This window comes from Apium graveolens, chromosome 9, assembly GCF_009905375.1.
Source record: "Apium graveolens cultivar Ventura chromosome 9, ASM990537v1, whole genome shotgun sequence".
In the NCBI taxonomy this organism is placed as follows: domain Eukaryota; kingdom Viridiplantae; phylum Streptophyta; class Magnoliopsida; order Apiales; family Apiaceae; genus Apium; species Apium graveolens.
In genome coordinates, this window is record NC_133655.1 from 94,704,795 (window position 1) to 94,723,333 (window position 18,539).

The window sequence follows — 18,539 nt, forward strand, 5'->3', positions numbered from 1 at the left end:
ATTTTAATCTCAAAATTAATTCCATCCTGACAACCACAAAATAGGAGACTAGCAGGAACTAGGAAGCATACAACACAATTCCCGGTATTTAAAGGCAATTTGAGCTAAAAGTCTTTTATCCGTCAGTCCAAAATTGTCATGCTCCGCCCCTGTGGGCCTTTTGCGCTAATTATAACATATATTGATATTGATTATAAAATTTTTATTTAACAAAATGTGTTGAAGATCCTAAAATTATTATTTTTTATTTCAAAAATTGCGGTACATAAAATTATCATATTAATCTAAGAGAAATCTGATGCTGAGGACAACCTCAATGATCTAACATGAGTTTATAAGGATTTTGAGTACAATTTTAAATGAATAATTTTGTAATTTTAAGTAAATCCCCTGTATTTAAAAAATACCCCTACTATTATAAAAAAAAACTTATAACGTCAGGCAGAACAAAACCGAGGACAACCACAGGCACATCAATCCCTTAATCTAATATATAAGTTAAAAAAAATGTAATAAGGTGGGATTATTCATTACGCCCAGTACGGCTCACCGGTGCCTCAATTATGACAGAGCCGCGTCTGTGACTTGTCCCCTCGTTATAAAATGGTCCACAATACAAGTCACCCTTTCCTTTTTATCTTAAACAACCAAATGCCAAATTTCAAAAGAAAATGGGGGCAAGTGCAACATCAACTTTTTAACCATTGCTAATTACTTTACATCATTAAATAAGTTACTGGTAAAACAATCTACAACGACACTTATCTGTTGTAGTATTTGATTACTGCACTCTATTCTCACGTTTCTACTTATCATCCCCTCATTCTTCTTCACACTTCATCATCATCTCTCTCTCTCTCACACACACACACACACCAATTCATTCAACTAACTGCAACATAAGTCGATGGAAGTTGTAACAAGAACTGCTTTTATTACTCTGTTATTCTCCACGTTCTTGTGTTGTTTGTCAGTAGAAGACATTATAAGAGCCAACCAAACTATTAGAGATGGAAGCACCATTGTTTCATCAGGTGGTCATTTTGAGCTAGGCTTCATTAACCCTGGTAACTCCACTAATCGATACGTGGGAATATGGTACAAGAAGATATCAGTCAAGACTATTGTATGGATTGCCAATAGAGAAGCTCCTCTCAACACTACTTCTGGTCTCTTAAAACTCAACACCAGAGGCAATCTTGTTATTTTAAATGGCTCTGATCATGAAGTTTGGTCATCCAACATATCGCGATTTTCGGAGAATCCCGTGGTGCAATTGTTGGATTCTGGAAATCTTGTTGTTAGAGATGAAAATGAGGATGACCCTGAAAAGTATTTATGGGAAAGTTTTGATAAGCCTGGAAATAGTTTCTTACCAGAGAGTAAATTTGGATGGAATCTTGAAACAGGGATGGAGAGATACCATAGTTCTTGGAAAAGTGAGGATGATCCAGCTCCTGGTGAATATACCAATCATATTGATCGTAATGGTTTTCCTCAGCTAATGTTGAGGAAAGGTTCTGCTATACATTTTCGCGCTGGACCTTGGAATGGTGTTCGTTTTAGTGGTATGCCTAATTTAAAACCAAATCCTATTTATAAGTTTGATTTTGTTTTTAATGACAAGGAGTTGTATTACCATTATGAACTAGTTAATGGTTCTGTTGTTATGAGGATGATTTTGCATCCACTTGGTTATATTCAAAGATGGATATGGATTGAAAAACTTCAAATTTGGCAACTTTATCTTACTGTTCAAATGGATGACTGTGATCGTTATGCATTGTGTGGCGCTTATGGGACTTGTAACATTAACAATTCTCCTGCGTGCGAGTGCTTAAATGGATTTCAGGCAAAAAAACAACAAGAATGGGATGTTGCAGATTGGTCTAGTGGATGTGTAAGGAAAGTACAATTGAGCTGTGCGGATGGAGAGGGATTTGTTAAGCATTCAGGGGTCAAGTTACCAGATACTCAGCGTTCTTGGTTTGATAGGAATATGAATCTTGATGAATGTGAGCAGGAGTGCTTAAAGAATTGCTCGTGTTCAGCCTATTCAAATACAGATATTAGAGGGAGCGGAAGTGGATGCTTGTTGTGGTTTAATGAGCTGATTGATATTAGAGAGCACAAAGAAAATGGGCAAGATCTTTATATAAGAATGGCTGCTTCTGAACTAGGTAACCTTAATCTTTCTTCTTAAATTTTAATTTTACTACTACTGATTGCAACCATAGATTAGGTAGCACATGGTGGTTTTACTTATAACAAGTTTGTAAAATTCCCTTTTTTTTTTCTAAACGAGAGAACTGAAATTATTTTCTGGCTACATACGCAGCTAAAAAGAAGAGATCCAAACTAAGGTTCATAACCATACCTATTCTGTTGGCTGTAACATTGATGCTTGGCGTATGCCTTTGTGTAATCAGGAAGAAAAAGAAGCGGCGGACAGAAGGTAATTCAATAATCTAGCATATCCTTTTTTACAAATTTGTTCTTAGTTCTTACTGTACATCTTTTGATGTGGAATTTGAAGGAATAATAAAGCTGTATTCTGAAAATGACGGGGGAAATGGAAATGATGATGAGGATTTGGAGTTGCCTTTATTTGATTTTACAACCTTAGCTAATGCCACCAATGGCTTCTCGGCAAACTCTAAGCTAGGAGAAGGTGGTTTTGGCATTGTTTACAAGGTAACACACTGCTGCACATGATCTAGGACAATTTTTGAAATCTACCTTTGTCTGACTTTAGGCCACTTACATGCTCATATGATACAGATGAAACGCTTTTTCCGCTTCACAAATAGAGATATAATCTTCATGAGTAGATTGAAGCTGTTAAACTTTGTAATAGTCATATCCCCTTTAAAGCATTATGAGAAGTTTGTTGATGCATTATTGTCACTGATATTCCATTGTCTTGTTTCATTATTTGAGTGAGTTGCAACATAATATATGTCATTTAAATTCATTGCAATATATGACACTTCCACACTGATACCTTGTAGGGTATGCTTGATGAGAGAAAAGAAATAGCTGTAAAGAGGCTCTCAAAGGATTCAAGACAAGGGTTGAAAGAGTTTAAGAATGAAGTTTCATGCATTGCTCAACTTCAGCACCGAAACCTTGTGAAGCTTCTTGGCTGTTCTGTGCAGGAAGGGGAAAGAATGTTGGTGTATGAATACATGCCTAATAAAGGCTTGGACTCATTCATCTTTGGTATTTGTTTCTTGTTTAATAACTTTACCTTATTCATTTTCAGATCAGATACTCAACTACTAAGTTATGCACCTTATTTTGCTAAATAATATCAACTTTAATAAATATGTGAATAGATGAAAAACAAAGTAAGGCACTTGACTGGCCTATGCGCTATAGCATCATAAAGGGCATCGCAAGGGGACTTCTTTATCTTCATCAGGATTCTAGATTACGGATCATTCATAGGGATCTCAAAGCCAGCAATATTTTACTCGATCTCCAGATGAACCCAAAAATTTCAGATTTTGGCATGGCAAGGATCTGCGGAGAGAATGAAACTGGGGCTACTAATACAACCAGAGTGGTTGGAACATAGTAAGAATTCCTATAATATATAAAAATTAGTGCTTCTATCAGCCAAAATCTGATACGTGGTCCGATATGTTCTTGCAGTGGTTACATGTCCCCAGAGTATGCAATTGATGGCATTTTTTCGGTGAAATCTGATGTCTATAGCTTTGGGGTGTTGGTGCTGGAGATAGTGAGTGGGAAGAGAAACAGAAATTTTAGTCATCCTGATCACAATCTTAACCTTCTTGGACATGTAAGTTCCTAGGCCATCAAATTGTAAGTTTCTTAATTATCTTTATGTAATGGTAAAATAACTATACTCGTGTTACCAAATTGTTTAGGCATGGAGAATCTATACAAATGGGAAAGTTTTGGACCTAGTAGATGAGGTTATTGCAGAGTCAAGCCAGGAACATCGAACTGAAGTGTATCGAACAATCCAAATAGGGTTGTTATGCGTCCAACAATATCCAGCAGATAGGCCAACCATGGCAACTGTGGTACTAATGCTAACTAGTGAGATTCCCCTGCCTCAGCCAAAAGAACCTGGATTCTTCACCGAGAGGAAATTGAATGAAGGCGACTCATCATCAAGCCTGCTTCAGTCATCTTCTTCCAACTATTTAAGTGTCACTACTATGGCTCCCAGATAAACATTGGTTATTGTTTTATCTCTATTAAAAATGTAAATTTTGATTAGATCTTTTACATATTTTTGATCCCTTAGTTCTATTAGTTTTTTTTTGTTGATTGTATATTTTTGATCCATTTTCGATCCATTTTCTTTTACATATATATGACTGGTGACTACAATATAAACAGAAATATCAGCATATTGAACTCAAGTTCATCGTGATTAAAGACTTGTCTCAATCATGATTAAGAGTCAGCTCAGCAACTACACAAATTATAAACTCTTTTCTGATTACTGTATTTAGTAAAACAGGTCAAGATAAGAAGATATTAGTCAAACCTATTACATCAAAAACATCTATTGATCTGAAAACCATTTGAACTAATTACAACATTTTATGAGATTGCCCGTAGGATCAGATGCGATTTTAAGCTCCGCCTACAGAAACGCAGTAATTGTTGAATTTACGGACGTCAACTGAATTTATGCACAGACAAAATACGTACAAGATGTAATTTTCGATTTTGCAAAACCGGGACCTGGCTTACAGACATGTATGTGGGACCAATAATGAAGAATCCATTCGCATCAACCCTTGTTTTCAAAGATCAAATTATTGACTCTCCTTTTGTGGACCAATAATGAAGACTTCATATCTTTCATTGATGTACAATTATACATTTTTCATTTTTTCTCCTTACGGAGGTGTTTGATTTTTTTTTACGAAGTATTAAAAATGGAATTCCCAAACTAGTAGGCTTAACAAGCTTCCATTGTTTGAAGTTAAACAAGTTGAAATTAAGTTAGTTGACTAATAATTTTCAAATTTCCCCTTGTTTGTACACATGAGTGGCTTAGTGCAAGTAATGAGTAAGCTGTCACCTTAAGTAACAGTAATCAGACTTTTCAAAGTTATTTTTACTAGTATAGTCATCTTTAGTACAGTAATAATTATCAATACCAAACGCACCTCTCTACCCAAAACGTTTACTCGACCAAAGTTGCTAGCTATATGTCTAGGAAATTTTCATCAACCAAACAAAAAAAGACCAATCCCTTCTTACTTTCTGTTGGACCTTGGGCTAGAAGAGATGAACCCAAAATAGATTAGATTATAATATCTTGTAATCGCCCCAAGAAGCCCACTTTGTAATGAATAGCCCATTTGGGACATGGTTGGGACATGGTATAAATATAAGATAACAACCTCATTTGTAGAGGTCCTAAAATTATAATCTAATAATAATAATAATATTGTTAGCACATCATTTGGCGCTAGAAGGAACTTTGCTTTAACAGATCCAACCAGAAAGTGATTGTAGAAGAGCTTGATCCGGGAACAGCCGGACCAACACAGGTGAAAGAATTGACGGCAGAACCTGCCGCCGATCCCTCGACCTTCGATGGCTGTGAGCTTCCAAAACAGTCGGCATTAAAACCAAAATGTTTGTTTCCCCCACCTGAAGGTCCTCTGGAGGAACAACCGGAGAGCTGGAAGGATACACGTCAAAAAGACAAAAAGAGAAAATCCGTGTCAGATCAGCGTTTTAGAATACAAACCTCCAAAGGTAAAAAAGTTCTTTCAAGCGACATGCGACTGCACTTAGAAAAGAAAGAAAAGCTAAGAGTTCAAAACCAAGAAAATCTGGAAGACCCAGAAGAACCATGTGATTCAGACGAAGAGCTAGAGCTGCTCAAGCGCGAGACTCGGAGGCTGCAGGCCAAACTCGAGTGAAAGCGTGAAATTCACCGTCTCCGACGAGAGCTCCAACAAACAACGATACAAAACAAAGAGCAAGATGAAGAATTTTAGGATGATGACGATGATGTAGAGTATGAATACGAGCCATCGGCAGAGTCGACCTATTCACAACCACGTGAGCGTCGACAGCGGACAGTGTCATCCGCCGAGATTTCACGCCAAACTGAATCCACGGAGTCCATATCACATGAAGAATTTGCTAAAATGCAAGAAGAAATCGCCCAAATGTGTAACATCATGAGGAATCAATCAGGATTCGAAACTGTCTCTGAAAGCCCTTTATCTCTCCTCCTCGAGAAAGCACGTATCGACAGAACATTAAAAACCCCGTCCCTCGATCACTTCGACGGATCTTCAGACCCGTTGGCATTTCTCAACACATTCGACGGACGAATGGCTTCGGCCACTCGGAAATCGCCCGTTGTCAGTTTTTCTCTACATGCCTCCAAGGCACAACACTCCGATGGTATAGCAATCTGCCCCCTCGATCCATCGACTCCTGGGCAACCTTAAAAAGCAAATTTCAAGCCCGGTTCTCCAGTAATTACAAAGGCATCAAGGTCATAGCATCTTTGATGACAATGCATCAGTGCTCAGGTGAGAGCCTTCGCAGCTTTTTAACCCGATTTAGGGAAGAGATCGCCGAGATTCCAGATTTAATTGAACAAATGGCCGTAAACTTCTTAACGGCAGGCATAGATAAGTCAAGACACAGATTACTCTTAGAAGAAATTTTTGAAAAAAGGCCAAAAACTCTCCAAGCAGCATTTCAAATTATTGAACATCATATGATGCTACAAGAAGCATTGAGCTGCATTCAGTCACCACGACGCTCTTCAAGGCATGAACGCCGTCGTAGTTATAGCCCGCAATCCCCTGCGCGAGAAAGACGCCATGAGCGTCGTCGATCACCTCCACCGCGTATGGATGATCGCTTTCCGAGAGACAGAAGGGAAAGGGACTGGCAGCCCCGCACTCGACCAGAAAAAGAATTCACTAAATTGAACACAGAGAAAACAACAATTCTGGCAGTTCTAAAAACAGAACCAGACTACAGACCACCGAGGCCCATGAAGGCCGGGAGACCCCCTAATTCCAGATATTACGAGTATCATGAAGATACCGGTCACACCACAGAACAATACTTTCAACTTAGCAACCTCATAGAAGGAAAGATTCGTCGAGGACAGTTAGTACATTACGTACAACAAGAGGACAATCCTAGACGTCACCATCGGGATCAAGAGGATCGGGTCATTGACGTCATATTCGGGGGAGCAGCTTCTGGAGGATTCTCTCACAACTCCAGAAAAGCATACGCTCTTAGAAGTTTTCAATGTCAACCCTCCGACAGTTAAACGCCCTCGCGCGAGCCCGACCCCAGTCATTTCCTTCTCCGATGAAGATTATCATCCTGGTCTCATTGAGGGTCATCAAGATGCTCTCGTCATCACAAACCGAGTAGGAAACAATATTGTGAAAAAGATGTTGGTCGACAACGGAAGTTCTGTCGATGTCCTCTACCACCACGCCTTTTCACGGATGGACATCAGAGATCGGCGGCTCGAGAACTCTCGAACGCCGTTGTACGGATTTACTGGAAATGAGGTCCATGTGGTAGGAACCATTGATATGCTAGTTCTCTTTGGCTCACCACCTTTTCAGGTTTGGAAAGTCGTTAAATTTCATGTGATCAGTGCTTCTTCCAGCTTTAATGCCATCTTGGGTCGCACTACTATCACAACCCTAAAGACAATAACTTCAATCTCCTATTTAAAGATGAAATTTCCCACTGACTTCGGGGTCGGAGAGATGATTGGAGATCAAACGACCACGAGATAATGTTACCTGACAACAGTTTCCCCAAAGAAAAAGGGGGAAGAAGATCTAGGAGTCAACCAAGTACTCGAGATTGACCCCCGCAATTCAATTGAATATACAAACCATAATTCATGTTTCCCCGCAGAAGAAATAGAAGAGATCGAAGTGGTCATTGGCAACCCAGGAAAGACAACCAAGGTGGGAAAAGGACTCCCTGAACATTTGAAATAAGATATCGTTGACCTTGTTAGAGAATTCGCTGATATTTTCTCCTGGGACCCAAAAGATATGCCAGGAATCCCCGAGGTTGTCGCACGCCACTCCCTCCATATCAATAAAAACGTTGTCCCAGTGCGAAAGAAGCGTCGAATATTTTCTGATGAGAAAAGGGCAGCTATCGATCAAGAAATTGACCGGCTACTCAAAGTTAAATTCATCGAGCCCGTCCAGTTCCCCACATGGATCTCCAATGTCGTTTTAGTCAAGAAACACAATGGAAAGTGGCGAATGTGTGTCGACTATTCGGACGTTAACAAAGCATGCCCCAAAGACTTCTACCCACTCCCAAACATTGATCAGCTGATAGACTCTACAGCAGGAAACGAACTCCTTTCATTTATGGATGCGTTTTCGGGGTACAACCAGATAAAAATGGATTCTCGTGATTGGGAAAAAATGGCATTCATTACTCACAGAGGAGTGTTCGGGTATCGAGTCATGCCTTTCAGAATGATTAATGCTGGCGCAACCTTCCAACAGATGATGGACACAATCTTTGGATCACAAATAGGAAAAAACATGTTAATTTATGTCGACGACATGATAACCAAGTCCAAGCTCACCGCTAATCACTCACTTGATCTTCGTGAGACTTTTGAAAATGCCCGGAAACATAACTTGCGTCTCAACCCTAATAAATGCTCATTCGAGCTTACGTCCGACAAGTTCCTGGGATTTCTGATCACACAGCGAGGCATCGAGGCTGACCCCACACAGACAAAAGCCATCCTAGAAATGGAGGATCCAAAATCCATCAAAGACTTGCAGAAGCTAACAGGGTGCATAGCAGCCCTTCGAAGATTTATCCCTCAATCGTCCAAAAGATGTCTTCCTTTCTTCGCCACCATAAAAAAGGCTTCAAGGTCAACACCATTTGACTGGAACGATGAGTTTAAATCCAGCTTCTCAGAACTTAAAACATTTTAACGAACCCTCCCATCCTCACTAGGCCAATCCCAAGTGAAGCTCTTCGCATTTATCTGTCGGCATCCGATGAAACAGTGGCAGCTGTCCTTGTTCGACTTGACGAAGAAAGGGAAGTCCCCGTATACTACATTAGTCACTCACTGCGGGACGCTGAAACTCGGTACCCTCAGGTCGAAAAGCTCATGTACGCCTTGATCATTGCAAGCAGAAAGCTCTGATATTATTTCCAAGCAAGGGAAATACATGTGTTGACAAATGCACCACTCAAAAGAATCTTGCACAAGTCTGATATGACAGGAAGACTCGCTGCATGGACCATCGAATTAAGTCAATTCTACATCGAATATAAACCATGAACAACCATAAAAGCTCGAGTCCTCTCAGACTTTGTGGCAGAATGCCAATTCAAGGCCAAAGGGTTAGACCCCGAGGAAACCCAACCAAGGCTATGGCTATTGTTTATCGACGGATCATCGACCTCAAATTCTGGGGGCGCAGGGATAATTCTTATCAGCCCAGAAGGATTTAAAGTCCAACAAGCCCTTAAGTTCAAATTTCAAGCAACAAATAACGTGGCCGAATACGAGGCACTAATTGCGGGATTAAAATTGGCAACGGACCTCGAGGTAGACATTATCGACATATTTGACGATTCCCAGTTGGTGGCTAAGCAAATAAGCGGAGAGTTTAAGACCCACAATGAAAGCATGGCTAAATACCTTGCAATGACACAAGAGCTTCTCAAAAAATTCTCCTCCTGGAAACTGTCAAATGTCGATAGAACAGAAAATCAATGGGCGGATTCACTCACCAATTAGCCTCGTCCAACCTGAAGTTGAACCTCGATCCATTATATGTTGACAGTCTGAAATCCCCGCTATTGACGTGGTGATGGTACACAATATTCAAAGCAACCCTGACTGGCGAAGCCCTATCCTCGAGTACATCCTAGAAAACAAACTTCCCATGGAAAAAAGTGAAGCCCGCGCTATCATATTTAAGGCAAGAAATTATTGCACGATCAGTTCAGTGTTGTATCGACGTGCTTTAACTGAACCACTTCTCCGATGCTTAAGCCCAGAAGAGGCCGACCAAGCAATCCTCGAGGTTCATACGGGAATATGTGGTGAACATCTCGGGGGAAAGAACCTAGCTCTTAAAATCATGAGACAGGGGATGTATTGGCCAACACTCCGAAAAGATTGTGAAAGCTACGCCCGTAAATGTCAGCCATGCCAACGACATGGGAACGTGAGTCATCGACCCATAACAGAGATCAACTCGATCCTCGCTCCTTGCCCTTTCTATCAATGGGGAGTCGATATCGTGGGACCTTTCCCGAAGTCTAGAGGACAGTGTCAATACATCGTGGTTGCAGTCGACTACGCGACGAAATGGGTCGAGGCAAAACCTCTCTCCAAGATCAGAGAAAAAGAGATGATTGAATTTTTTATGGAATATATGGTGTTTCGATTCAGAATTCCAAGGATTTTAGTTTCAGATAACGGAACGCAGTTTTTTGGCGCATAATTCGAGAAAGCTTTAAGCGACTTGAAAATCCAGCATGTCAAAGCATCGGTTGCATACCCACAGGCCAATGGCCTTGCAGAAGTAACGAACAGAACCATCTTACAAGGGTTAAAGAAAAGGATAGAAGAAATTCCCCGATGTTGGGTTGATGAGCTCCCTGCTGTGGTCCTACAGAAAACTCCTCGAAGTGCAACAGGAGAATCTCCTTTCCGCCTCGCGTACGGTGTCGACGCCGTTTTGCCTTTCGAGATTAGCCTGATTTCTCCTAGGATTGAGGTCTTTGATCCCTCTCTCGCAGCTAAAGGATTACGTTTTCACAATGACTTACTTGAAGAAACAAGAGAGGAATCTAGGCTTCGCATGATCGCTCAACAAGAGAAGACGACAAGGTACTTCAACAAGAAAGTTAAAAATAGGCGATTTGAGGTGGGAGACCTCTTCCTTCGAGACTCTGCCACATCGCAGCCAACAATCTCAGGAAAATTCAAACCAACATGGGAAGGGCCGTACAAGGTGTCGAAGGTCGTTAGCACAGGAACCTACGAGCTCTCATACCTCGATGATCAACCAATTAAGAATGCCTGGAATGGTATCCACCTCAAGAAATTCTACCAATGATTAATTCTCTATGTAATGATTAAAAGTTCGAGGCCCCAAGGCCCTACCAAAAACCAACCCTCGATGCAATGAGGGTCGTTATGAGACCCCCATCGAGAGAATTTAAGTTATGAAAGCTTTAAGTTATTTTGATATCTTGCTTGTACTTTTAAGAAGATGAACAATGACAGTCGACATACCAAGAGCTAACCCTCGATACAATGAGGTTCGTTATGAAACCCACATCGAGGGACTTCAAATTATAACAACTTCAACTTCTCAAGAACTTATCTACACAAAGCAAATGCATGCCATTAAGTATGGAAAAACTTCTTTCTCCCTATACCATAACTACGTTATCGCACAAAAAGTACACCAGACCATTCCCCAAATAAAAAAAATAACAACAACACAACACAACTCTCTCAATTACACATACTAGACGACATGGAAGTCGTTAAACACCTTCTTAACGTCTTCAAAATAGATATACGGAGCAACTAAAAATGGAAAATTGACGCGATAACGAAGAACAAAAAGCATAAATACGGATATCTTTCAAACAAGATCGTTCATCTACCGCATAAAATCCTTCAAAGAAAAACCCAAATAAAACCAGATCGTTGTAGGGTTTAAATAAAACATGGAGAATACAAGTAGCCAACAACAAATAGGAAACACGAGTCTTTAAAAAGAAAGTTAAAAATACATCATTGACGGGGCATTCCCCGCCTTCAAGAACCTCCAGCTGGATCATCAGGTCGCGAGGCAGCAAGTTCGCGAATATAATCCTCGAAAGAATGCCCCGAAGTGTCGAACCCTGCATTCTTCATACGGGCAACACAACGCCCATAGCCATCCCCAAGAGCATTAACGATGTCCTCCACAGTCTTCTCAACTCGAGCCTTAAGCGTAACATTTTCTTCCACAATCAGCTTATAGGACTGATCCATTCCGCCAACTTGCCGATCTAAACCCTCACACTTAACCTTCAGCTCGTCATGCTCTGACTCAACATCTCGAAGTCTACCCTCGAGCTCAAGTATCTTCTTGTTCGATGATTTTTCCATCGACTCCAACTCCGTAACGCGCTTCGACAGGGTCGTATTTGTCGATGACAAATCACTCACTTTCTTCTCTAAATCCAGACAGCTAGATCCCAGCCTCTTTTTCTCCCCCTTCAACGCCAACACCTCGGCTTCCAAATTGCTTCGAACCTCACTCCCATCAATCGATTGATATTCATCCAAGACATGCATGAAATCAGACAAAAACTGCAAGGAAACATATTTGAGTTAAAAAAAAACTAAACTAGATTAAACCAAAATACAAACTGCTATATGAAACACATACCCGGCCAATTCGACCCTTGCACCTATCAGCAAGCTCGTCACGACGATGACCGGTATAGGCAACAGAGTCTTGAGGAAGCTGAAATAACTTAAAAACCCTTAGAGGCACCGTCGAACCTCCGGTCCAACGTTCCGACGGCTGGATCTCCGCCCTCATCACTTCCTTCCTCGACCGAGGGTCAATTGTGTTGGTCATCAAGGCTCGACTCCCAATAAATGTTATAGTCTTATAGATCCCACCGCCTACTGTAACATTCTCAACAATATCATCTCCCCCAATATTTTCTTCTTCTATCTCACGACGGTTCCTCTTGCGAGGGTTCACGTCGGCAAGTACAGGATCATGAACAACCTTCTCAGCATCATCCACTACTTTATTACCTTGCTCATCTATAAGTTCGATAGAAACAGAACGTCCAGCTGGAGATGGCCCACCCCTCGAAGATCCGGCTTGCATCCCATCGGCACCCTTCCTCGAAGCACGTTGAAGCAGCAACATCATGGCTTTATCCATCTCTTTACTTATCCCACTATTCAAAATCTTCTGCAAAGAATCACCAGCCACTAAACAAAAATAATAAAAGATGAGAGAAGAGAAAGTCAGAACACTTGTTAAATAAAAAAAAGAGAAGAGAAGGACGAAGTGAAAAATAAGAAAAGGGGAGGCCAAACCCCTTACAATCATGAATCTTTAAAAAACTCAAGTCTGCTAATTGCAAATGGGTATACACCGATACCAACCCCTGAAATTCATTCAATTCACTATCGTCGCATTTCTCCAAATTATTCAGATAGTCGATCATTAATTGACTCACTTTTCCACAAGGCTTCACAAATTCTAAATCGGGCCCCCCAAAATACAACCACCTCGAATGATACCCAGAGTTCGAAGATCGAACACTAACAATTTTAACTCTCCTATAAGGACAATCGAAGTAGACTTGACCGTGATGATAACGGACCGCATATATCGAGAAACAAAGTTTGAAAGACTGTACTAGCCCCTTATCACAACACAAGGCCACAAATCCACTCAACTGTGCTATAGAGTTCGGTGTTAATTGACTTATTCCACAACCAATCGCCTCGAACATCGTTAAGAAGAAGGGATGCATAGGCAATCGAAGGCCGAAATGAAACGCAATCATCGGTATCCCATGCATCCCATATTCCGGCATCATCCAGACTCTCTCATCAGCCGTCGGTACCCGATACCGATACCCATTTGACAGATCCACATATTGCCTCAATTTATCCACCGGCGGGTTCCTGGTGATGTAATGACTTAAGTAATTCAAACTGGATTTCCCTCTAAATTCACTCATTCCCAACCACAAACTTTCCTCCACTATCCTATTCCTACTCTCTACAGTTCGGGGACTCAAAGGCGGCGAGGGCAATGGTCCTACAGGAATGCCCTTCAAGAACTCATCATAATCAAGAAAATCAAAAGAGCCACATTGCTCTAAATCAGGAATCTCCAAGTGACCCAGATTAAGGGAAGATTCTTGATCCCCTTCATCTAAGGGCCTCTTACCGGGATTGCGGGAAAACTCGGCAGGTAGTGACGACGAACTTGACTGATCCATAGATCCAAGAACGGTACAGTAACAGTCTACTACTATAAGACAATGCAGGGCACAAATAAATTTAAAGAAGAAGAAAAGAGGAAGGAAAGAGACTTACAGAGGAAGAGAAATCAACGGGCACACAGAGGATTTCCGGGAGCTGCAGCCGCTTTTGTTAAGAAAGCCGGGTAACCGAAGGGACACCTTCAATCAACGTTAACAAAAATTAAAACAAAAAGAGTAGTAAACACAAAAATAAATATATACATATATACTTCCAAGGGCAAAAATACACATATAATAAAGATAAAATTCGTTACCAAAATTGGGTTCAATGTTTAATCCCCTTTTTTTTACGTTATTTTTTAATTTTTTAATTTTTTTCCTTCCGTTTATTGTCACCTACTAATTAATTTTGCAGGAATTAAAAAGATAATCAGGAACAAATCTAAAGATATTGCTTAAAAATTGGGAGGGGACAAATGTTGGACCTTGGGCTAGAAGAGAGGAGCCCAAAATAGATTAAATTATAATATCTTGTAATCGGCCCAAGAAGCCCACTTTGTAATGAATAGTCCATTTGAGACATAGTATAAATATAAGATAACAACCTCATTTATAGAGGTTGACAAATTAAGCAAAGAGATCATCTCCTAGAATTATAGTCTAATAATAATAATAATATTGTTAGCACATTACTTACTGTCATAAAAAGTTAGCCAGGGGTTTCAAGAAGAAAAAAATGATGGCAAGCACCGCTTTAAAAGTCTTTTCTACCATTTTCTTATAGGAAATCTTGTGTTCAGGGACGAGCCAGAAAGTGGCCCAGAAAATTTTGTATGGCAGAGTTTTGACTATCCTGGAGATACTATGTTACCAGGTATGAAATTCGGAAAGGATTTGGTAACAGGGCGGCAATGGTATTATTCATCCTGGAAAAGTGTTGATGATCCGTCTCCAGGAAGTCATATACATCAAATGGATACACATGGTTATCCTCAGATGCTAGTTTGGAAAGGTTCAGAACTACAAGCTAGGACCGGACCATGGGTAGGTAATCGGTTTAGTGGTGATCCAGTACCGAAAGCAAATAAGATTTATATAAATGATTTTTTTATTGAACAGAGGGAGATCTATTATACATATCATCTTTTCAATACAAGTTCCACTACACCTGTCACAAGGTTAATACCGGATCCAAATGGTAGTCTTCACCGCCTGATATGGAATTATTAAGATCAAGAATGGACAACTTATTTGACTCTACTGGTTAATGACTGTGATCGATATGCATCTTGCGGTCAATATGCTACTTGTGACGTTAACAGCTCTCCAAAATGTGCATGTTTGAGAGGGTTTAAACCAAAAAATCCTGAAAAATAGGAAGCAGCTGACTGGACAGATGGGTGTGTTCGCATAAATCCATTGGATTGTGGACATGGAGATGGTTTTATCAAGTATATGGGAGTGAAATTGCCCGACACCCGACAGTCGTGGTACAATTTGAGCATGAGTCTCAAAGAATGCAAAAGTACGTGCTTGAAGAACTGCAATTGTACAGCCTATTCAAATATAAATGTCGAAAATGGTGGAAGTGGATGCGTGTTATGGTTTGCGGAATTGATGGACATTGAGGGCTACACAGAAGATGCACAAAGTATATATGTGAGAATGCCAGCCTCGGAATTAGGTAAAAGAATCAATTCACAGTCACATAATCACTTCTTTATAAACGCAACCAGGGTGTTAGCAAGGACCCTTACCCTGATACTCATACACATGCCTCCACCGGAGGCTCAAACTCCCATTTTTAAGAGAATAGAAGTATTCACTAGGCTTCTCCTCTTTACAGTTCAAAAATTTACCCCTAATCCCGATTGAAGTAACTGACTTCTCTTATCGGTTCAAGTTCTTATATATATGCACTAAATAGAATGTCAGAAAGACTACCTTAAGTTTGGTTTGCTGCAGATGAAAGCAAGAGATCCAGAGCGAAGCAAATATTATTCATATCAATTACAGTACCAGTAACAGTGATGACAGCCTTCATCTTCCTGCATCTGCTTAAGAAGAGAAAGGTGAACAGAAGAGGCAAGTGTTTAATTGTTTAATATTCTGTATAAGTACTGAATTAATACAAAATAGACCCCTTTGAATAATAAATTAAAGTTTAGGAGTATACTGTCTAACATTTTTAATACTAGATCGCCATTTGCTATAAGTTTGTTCTCATTTTGCAGGAAGGTTGAGTACAAATGAAGAAGAAAAATTGGAGTTACCATTATTTGACTTCAGAAAAATTGCTAATGCCACCACTAACTTCTCCCAAAATAATAAGATCGGAGAAGGAGGCTTTGGACCTGTTTACAAGGTCAGTACTGTTTGCACAATAATAAGATATATGATATTCATCAATAGCTTTTCCCCAATACTGGATTCAGCATCATACAGTATAATGTTGTTCATTCGATCTGAACTTGCTTAAATATTCTTTCTTTAATTTGGTAGTACTAGTGGATAGAAGTGACAATGTATTGTTCTATAGTATGGTAAATAAAAGAAGTACTAATACACAGCATGGCGCAAACAAAATTAATGTTGATGGATATCCTGGTACTTGCACGACTTTGTTTTTATCTCATTGCAAATGAAACGATTCATGTAAACTTAAAGACAATCTGGCATTTTCGAAACATAATGAAAATAATAAGATAGCATTAAAAAGGTGATCAAGAAAGAGAGATCCAAGTTCACCTGTGAAACAGAATATGAAACTATTTGCAGGGTATGCTAGAGGATGGGCAACTAGTAGCTGTAAAAAGGCTCTCAGACAGTTCAAGTCAAGGAATAGATGAATTCAAGAACGAAGTTTCATTGATTGCTAAACTTCAGCATCGAAATCTTGTCTCGCTTCTTGGTTATTGTATTGAGGAACAGGAAAGGATATTAATTTATGAGTATTTGCCCAACAAAAGTCTAGATTCTTTCATCTTTGCTATATCCCTCTTCTACATGATATTCTTTTTCTCAACTTCTAATATCTTCTAAGATATGAGATTAGTGTTATCCTAATATTTACTGAAGATTCATCTTTTAAATCTTTTAATAGTGGAGTTATTTGAAGTTTTAAACTAATTCTGATGAAACATTCATAGATAAAGAAAAAAGAAGCTTAGCGGATTGGCAACGGTACTACAGTATAATAAATGGAGTTTCTAGGGGGCTTTTGTATCTTCATCAGGACTCCAAACTAAGAATTATCCACAGAGATCTTAAAGCTAGCAAAGTTTTACTTGATCTTGATTTGAATCCAAAAATATCAGACTTTGGCATGGCAAGAAGTTTTGGAGGAAGCCAAACTGAAGCAAACACGACAAGAATCGTTGGGACTTGGTACGATTGCATTTAAAACTGCAATTAAATTTTTACTTCTTCACACATAACTAAGATGTACTTTTTATGTGCAACAGTGGTTACATGTCTCCCGAGTATGCTATTGATGGACTATTCTCAACCAAATCTGATGTTTTTAGTTTCGGTGTCTTACTATTAGAAATATTCAGTGGAGAGAGAAACAGATGTTTTGAGCATCCAGATCACAATCTCAACCTTCTGGGACATGTAAGTGCATACAGAAATTTATGCTAATGTATAGGCATGCTTACTTGTAATCTCTAATATGGAAACTATCAGGCATGGAGATGTTTCAATGAGGACAAGCTTACGGAACTGGTCGACAGGGCAATCTTGGAGTCAAGTAATCAACATGAAGTGTTTCGAGTTATTCAAGTTGGATTACTTTGTGTTCAAGAATATCCGGAAGACAGACCAGACATGTCATCTGTGGTTATGATGCTCAGTAGTAAAATTGCACTGCCTATTTCCAAGAAACCTGGATTTTTTACGGAGAGAAAACGGCATGAAAGAGATTATTCATCAAGGAAGCATACATTATCTTCATCAAATGAATATAGTATTACAACTATTGCACCACGATAGCGCTCAGCATTTCATTTGTACTATGGTAAATATTAAACATATCAAAAATAAATATATTTTGAGTTAGTAAGAGTTCAAATAGTAATTCACTACGCCTGCTGTGGGGTAATCCGAACAAAGTGGGCTTATAAGACTATATAACTGACTGCCTTGTAATATTCTAACATATTAGAGTTTAAATTAGACCTAAGGTTTCATTAGTTGTACAGTGCTGCCAACATTTAAACAGGAAAATTCTTCTATTGCTTTGATTAGAATGATATAAAACTGATTGCCGGATACTTCATTGTTTTATTGTCATTACTCAGTTATGCACATTCTTTAATAGGAAGAAAGTGTTTGGTAGATAAAATAATTTCATCTCATTTTTTTAGTGAAAGTTTTAGAGTGAAATATTGTCAAATTTGCATTAATTAACACTTGCTTTCGTTCCTTTAAAAAATTTGGGAGCACGATTACGAAGGACGAAGGGAAATGAAACTAATTTACTTACCCTTCACTTGCTTTCCTATTCT

The 18,539-nt window shown here is 39.5% G+C and overlaps 3 protein-coding genes across 4 annotated transcripts; all 3 read left to right on the forward strand.

The window, feature by feature from the left end:
- The first annotated feature begins 723 nt into the window (after positions 1-723).
- LOC141683668 (G-type lectin S-receptor-like serine/threonine-protein kinase At4g27290) lies at positions 724-4,290 on the forward strand. Its single transcript, XM_074488416.1, has 7 exons — positions 724-2,180; positions 2,339-2,455; positions 2,537-2,694; positions 3,012-3,222; positions 3,339-3,579; positions 3,658-3,808; positions 3,897-4,290. The coding sequence occupies exons 1-7, from the start codon at positions 908-910 to the stop codon at positions 4,206-4,208; spliced, it is 2,463 nt and encodes an 820-aa protein (XP_074344517.1). The 5' UTR covers positions 724-907; the 3' UTR covers positions 4,209-4,290.
- A 9,798-nt stretch (positions 4,291-14,088) lies between these two features.
- LOC141685407 (G-type lectin S-receptor-like serine/threonine-protein kinase At4g27290) lies at positions 14,089-17,073 on the forward strand. Its single transcript, XM_074490510.1, has 5 exons — positions 14,089-14,213; positions 14,832-15,075; positions 15,409-15,715; positions 16,266-16,396; positions 16,810-17,073. Exons 1-5 carry the CDS (start codon positions 14,089-14,091, stop codon positions 17,071-17,073), a joined length of 1,071 nt encoding a protein of 356 aa, XP_074346611.1.
- On the forward strand, positions 14,780-18,296 carry LOC141683183 (G-type lectin S-receptor-like serine/threonine-protein kinase At4g27290). 2 transcript variants are annotated; one of them, XM_074487873.1, is made up of 6 exons: positions 14,780-15,715; positions 15,997-16,103; positions 16,266-16,396; positions 16,791-17,418; positions 17,496-17,646; positions 17,719-18,296. In XM_074487873.1, the coding sequence occupies exons 4-6, from the start codon at positions 17,357-17,359 to the stop codon at positions 18,022-18,024; spliced, it is 519 nt and encodes a 172-aa protein (XP_074343974.1). In that variant the 5' UTR covers positions 14,780-15,715; positions 15,997-16,103; positions 16,266-16,396; positions 16,791-17,356; the 3' UTR covers positions 18,025-18,296. The 2 variants fall into 2 exon arrangements, with proteins under 2 accessions (XP_074343974.1, XP_074343973.1); XM_074487872.1 differs by having other exon boundaries at positions 16,810-17,418.
- Positions 18,297-18,539: the final 243 nt, after the last annotated feature.